Source organism: Corylus avellana, chromosome 1 (assembly GCF_965113065.1).
Source record: "Corylus avellana chromosome 1, dhCorAvel1.hap1.2, whole genome shotgun sequence".
In the NCBI taxonomy this organism is placed as follows: Eukaryota; Viridiplantae; Streptophyta; class Magnoliopsida; order Fagales; family Betulaceae; genus Corylus; species Corylus avellana.
The window spans coordinates 8,142,304-8,148,303 of record NC_142490.1 but is presented as its reverse complement, the minus strand read 5'-3'; the positions used below and the strand labels follow the sequence as shown (position 1 = coordinate 8,148,303).

Below are 6,000 nucleotides of genomic sequence, written 5' to 3'. Positions count from 1 at the left end.
AGAAGTAAATGGTAATTTGATGTGGTTGGGTAGTAAATGTTCTAGTTCATGGGGGTATATTGACGGAGTGTTGTAGTTCATGGGGAAAAAGGTAATTACTCCTATTTAGAATTACAATGAAATTAGAAGACTAAAGGATGAGTGTAGACATATGGTTTATCTACGCAACCCTCGGCGTTTATCTACAACTGGACATTTGGTTTATCTAAATCTTCTACTACTTGTGATTATCTTGTTTAGTGATGATATCTATTTGAGTGTGAGAGTCTTGAATGTATTTTCCTTCTATTGTCGATACATTGTGTGCTCTAACAGTCCTTAACGAGAGGTAGACGCTATAGTCTAATCATAGAAGGTTACGTATTAAGAGATAAAAAGAAACTACCAAAACTTGTCAATATTCTCCCCAATGACGAAATTATCCTTCGTAAAATAAAAACAAAAATACTAAAACTTCTAAAAAAAAACTAAAACTAACAAAAAAAAAATCCAAGCGGTGGCCAAATTTAGAAAAAAAATAAAAATTTTCGATTTTTTTAATAAAAACTGAAAAATTTTAATTTCTGTGTTACAAATTTTTTAAAATAAAAATTTCCTTTAAAAAAATAAAAATTTTCGTTTAAAAATATAAAAATTTTCGTTTATTCGGTCCAATTTATTAAAGGGAAAAATATAAAAAAATCTTTCCAAACTAACTAAAGTAGCCCATCAAACTACTAAAGTGTGTCAAAAAGACCACATCTTTTTTTATATTCCTATAATACCCCTAATCTTTTTTTTTTAAAAAAAAATTTATGCAAAAAAAAATAAACGAAACTATTTTTTAAACACAAAATTTAAAAAAAAGGAAGAAAAAAAAAAAAACCAAGGGGTGAATAAATACAATTTTTTTTTTTTTTTTTTTGGTTTGGAATGAATAAAAAATTAGTCACTATTGTTGACTTAAATTACAAATAGCTCATGTGGTATAAAAGATATGGATAAATTCAAATTCAAACCTTGTAGTTGGCTTGATCAATTGGCTGCCACTCGTTTCCTTTTTTTTTTTTTTGACAAATTAATATTTTAGTTATTTATTTTATATTTTAGTTTTTTAAAAAATAAGGGTATTATATGAATATAAAAAAATATGTTGCCTTTTTGACACATTTTGATTATTTGATAGGCTATTTTATTATCTTTTGAACATCATAAAACTCTTTAAAAAATAACTATTAGTTTGAGGAATTTTTTTATATTTTTCCCTTTATTAAAAGAAAACGCATTATAAGATGCAATTGAAGAAAAACAATTCACTTTAATTTGGTCCTCTATCTCTCGTCTTGTTTGAATTTCTATTTTCACCAAACACAAACGGTGAAAAGAGGGTTTGGTTAAAATTCTTTACGGACCGGGTCACATTTATGTCCCTAGGAAACCTCGTTTGTCGACATATATATATATATATATATAGGGATGATACTCATCCTCATGGCCGAACAAGCGGTTTCATACTCGCTCACAGAAAAAAGAAAAAAGAAAAAGTTGTTTCATACTCATCAGACGGCACTCTCAGACATGGCCGGTGACTCCCAAATCGCATCGGTTCAAGAAAGTAACGGAGGAGGAGGTGGAGGAGAAGAAGAACTGAATTTGCCGACCGGTTATAGATTTTGGCCGGAGGAAAACGAGCTTATTTCGCATTATTTGACCAACAAGCTGTTGGGCCGTCCACTCTCCGCCAACATCATAAAAGACATTGACTTGTACGAGTATGATCCTCATCAGCTTCCCATCGGTGAGGTTTTTTTTTTTTTTTTTTTTTTTTTTTTTTTTTTTCTAGTTTATGGAAGTTTCAATTTTTACTTCTTTTTTGGTTGAAATATGAGATAACAACTACGTTGCAAATTTTTAATCTATTGTAAAACTAGTGTATGCTTCATGTGAAATTTTTTGTTGTAGAAATTTTAAACAATGTAGAGTTTGAGTTGGTTGTTTTTTTTAAAAAAACTCTAGAATAATAACCTAGTTATTATTTTTGTGTATTCTCTTAGAAATTAATCTTATATTTTTGCAAATACAACATCAGTTTGATATATATTTTAGTGTTGAGAATGATCTGATTATTGAAATTGCTTAGTATACCCTCTTTGGGCTTCTATTGAATTGAGAAATAGGGAGCTTCAAGCTTGTTATAGGGAGCTTAAAGTCTAACTATCAAAATTGTTGTGTGATCCGCAGATAAGTTCAGGTATGGTATGAGGAATGAGGCATATTACTTTACCAACACTCGACCAAATCGAACTACTAAGAATGGTTATTGGAAGGCAATTGGTGAAGATGAACAAGTTTTTGGTGGTGATGGCGGCACTGAAATTGTTGGGTTCAAGAAATCTTTCAACTTTTATTGGGGACTAGAACCAAATGGTGAAAAGCGACCGTGGATAATGGAAGAATATAGACTCAATCCAAGCATAATTCCAGCTGATGCACTTACTGACAGCATCACCCAAAAGGTTACAACTTTATTCTACTTTAAAAATACCATTAAGCTTTATTTATAAATTTAATGGAAATAATTGCCTTGTACCTCCTGGATGAGGACCTACGTAAGTTCTAATTTTAACAACTAAAGATTTAACTAAATTTTGGTCATTTGACAAATAAGCCATTCCGTTTATTTTTCGTCTAACTTTTAATGAAACAAGTAGTGATAAAAACTTGTCAAGTGTATCAAGAGCTATGTCAGCACATTATCTACAAATTGAAACACAAAAGGCAAAAGATAGGATAAAAAAAAAACCAAAAAGCTCAATAGGGTTGTGTTGTATTTTTGACTTGATCTTCGAGCACTATTCCTTTTCCTACTTGGAAGTTTAGCCGACAGAAGGCATTGTTTTACATGGACTGAGAATCCTATTGAGGTGCTTTTGGGCAACCGACTTGTTCTCTCCATTTCCCTCACGGTTTTGGATTTCCTTTTAGCCGACTCTCAACTCCTATAAACAGAACGTAGCTTCAAGGTTTTGGTTATCACAACAATGAGGTGAGTGCTGCTATCTTATTTGTGTTTTCTCACTTTGTTATGCCATAAGTCACATCGAGAAAAAGAGAGTTTTCTTTATATTGTTTTTCTCTCTTTTGTTTTTTGTTTTTTTTTTCTTTTGTATGAGATTGAGATTTGAGTTTTGAGTGATTTTCTCTCAACTATTCTTTTTATTCCTTTTGATAATGAATTTCTCCTAGATCGTTTCTATTAGTGAATATAGACTTATTAAATGTTTTATGGGATTGGTTTATTTTCTGTTATATTATTTGCTCTTTCTAAGATGGTGAAATTTAGTTTTGTCATGATAGGTTGGATCTCAATGCCCTCCATGTTAATTGGGTGGATCTCCACCACCATAATGGTCGAATTGGGTTGGCTCCACCCTCACCTCTCAAACTTCTCTTTTTCAAAAAGAAAAGTTGCATAATGTGCTCTTGATACACATTACAAGGTTTTATTAGTCTTACATTGAAAAGAAAACCGTTAGCACTAACTTCTTCCATCAAAAGGTGGATGAGGAATGACTTATTCATTAAATGATTATAGCTTCCTTTTTTTTTTTTTTTTTGGACATGTCCGCACAAGAGAGGAGAATGAAATTCGAACTATTGACCTCAACTTCATTAAGCGTGGTCCCAGTTGATTGAACTATTTCTTGGGGACAAATGATTATAACTTAGATACTTGTTAAAATTATAAACTTAAATCCTTATCTGTCACATAACAAAAACTTAGAAAATTATAAAGTAATTAATTTCCCTAAGTTTAAATTTTGAATGACTGTTCAATTGGCTTAATGTTATGCTTGTCTTTTTTTCTTTTTTTTTGTCAGATGGAGAGGCTTGTAGTATGCAGAATTCAAAAAGAAGAAGGTGGAGATAGCAAGAATTCAACATTAAAATTCATTGCTTCCGATATTGGAGGAAACCAAAATGATAGATAGTATGTATAAATCTACCTACAAAGACCTACAACTGGAGTTGGTCGCAATCAAGTGCTTCAGTGAATGTTGATCCCCTTTTTATCTGTTGGTTCTTATTATTTAGAGGAAAACTCAGTTTTTAATTTTATTATAGTGTTACAGTCTTATCTCTTTGAGTAAAGGATTCCGCTTACTTCCAGTTTTTCATCCTGTTGTTAGATTTGGACGGTCAAGATTAAAAGATTGAGTGCATGCATGTTTGACAACACGGTTTAGAGAGTGAATAATGAGGGAGAGAAATGGTTGCAAAAGCCTTTTGATTTTTAGGCCCACTTCTTTGATAAAGTAAAAAAGTCATATTTTTCAAAAGCTTCAATTGCATAAAAGCAGATTTGAGCTTATGCATGACACAATTTTAATTTTAATTTTAATGAAATATCTAAACGGACAAAGCTATCCATGCCTATTTCACATAATAACAAAAATACTCAGAACAGAAACTAAGGCTATAAATAAACCAATCTATTTGACAACCCACTTAATACCCGCTCAATTAAACTCGACCCAAACTCGAACTTGTCACTATAAAAACCCACTTATTATTGTAGAAACTCTTGAGATTATTAAGTGATAAATACTTGACTCACTTAACAAGACTCGATTAAAGCTCGTGAGCTCAACTTGTATAAAGCTCGACTCGTGTAAGGCAGCTTAGTTTGTATAAAGCTTGATTCGACTTGCTAACCTGGCTCGTTAGTTCGTCCATATATCTTTGTGTGTATATATATATATGGGTAATTATCTTTTACCCTCATGAACTACCACATTCCGTTAACATGACCCTATGAATTGACACGCTCACCACCTGGCCACACCAAACTACCCTTTACTTACCAAAATCCACCTTCCGTAAGTCAACCTAGTTAAAGAAAACTTGAAATGACGTAGATACGTTAACTTTTTAAACAAAATTTACATATAATACCATTAAAATTAAGATATATTTCACTTTAGACTCTTGAACTACCTTGCATTTTGAAAAGACCCCATAAATTTCAAAAACTTTCAATTTAACCCCTAGAGCTTTCAATTTGATTCAATTGACCCACCTCCATCAAATTTTAAACGTTAAAAATGATAAAATGGCATTTATACCCCTGAATTTTTTTATTAAATTCTAAATTTACCCTTAATTTGAAATTTAAAAAAAAATAAAGTTATTTAAAAAAATACGAAAATCGAAGGACAATTTAATCTTTTTAGGCATTTTCGTGAGAGGTTAACGGCTAAATTTGACGGAGGGGGGTCAATTGAATCAAATTGAAAGTTTATGAGGTTAGATTAAGAGTTTTTGAAATATGGGGGGTCTTCTCAACACATGGGGTAGTTTAGGAATCTAAAGCGAAGTTTCCCCTTAAAATTAAAAAAATAAATAAAAATAAAAATTATTAATGCATCAACAACAGTTCGAATAAAAAAAAATCAAAAATCAAAATTACAAAACCAAATAAAAAATTAAAACAAAAAAATATGATTGGCAGCCACCCCTCTATTTTAAAAAAATAATAATTAATTTATATATATATATATATAAAGAGTGACACGTGTTATCTTTTATTGGTGCTGACGTGGCACACCAATGGAATCCGTCTAGTATTTTGACGAAATTTAATTACAGAGACTAAATTGTTATTTTGGCCTATCCCAATGACCTTTGAATTATTACTTTTTTTTTTTTTTTTTAATACTGTAGGGAGATATCCGTAATTTAGGCCAATCACATAAACTGATTTTGTATTTATCCATTTTTTTATTTAAATTTTTATTTAATGGAATTGTTATTAACCCCACTAAAATGGTCAATGTTAGTTTTGAGGGAGTTACACTGTCAGTGTCACATTTGGAGATGGAAAAAAAGTCACAAATCAAGGGGAAGTGGTATGTTGAAATTAAAGTTCTCTTAGAATTTCGTGAAGTACTTTATGTCAAAGATCTGAAAGCCAACCTTCTCAACATTAGCCAAATTTGTGATGAGGATTGGATAGTTCAG

General features: G+C 31.0%; 1 protein-coding gene across 1 annotated transcript; it reads left to right on the top strand.

Moving 5' to 3' along the window:
• The first annotated feature begins 1,485 nt into the window (after nucleotides 1-1,485).
• On the top strand, nucleotides 1,486-4,157 carry LOC132172061 (NAC transcription factor 29). Its single transcript, XM_059583494.2, has 3 exons — nucleotides 1,486-1,777; nucleotides 2,221-2,495; nucleotides 3,861-4,157. The coding sequence occupies exons 1-3, from the start codon at nucleotides 1,558-1,560 to the stop codon at nucleotides 3,969-3,971; spliced, it is 606 nt and encodes a 201-aa protein (XP_059439477.2). The 5' UTR covers nucleotides 1,486-1,557; the 3' UTR covers nucleotides 3,972-4,157.
• Nucleotides 4,158-6,000: the final 1,843 nt, after the last annotated feature.

Coding starts and splice junctions, on each gene's coding strand:
- LOC132172061 (XM_059583494.2), top strand. CDS start 1,558: ATGGCCGGTGACTCCCAAATCGCATCGGTTCAAGAAAGTAACGGAGGA. Junction 1,778..2,220: donor TCCTCATCAGCTTCCCATCG/GTGAGGTTTTTT, acceptor TGTGATCCGCAG/ATAAGTTCAGGTATGGTATG. Junction 2,496..3,860: donor CTGACAGCATCACCCAAAAG/GTTACAACTTTA, acceptor TTTTTTTGTCAG/ATGGAGAGGCTTGTAGTATG.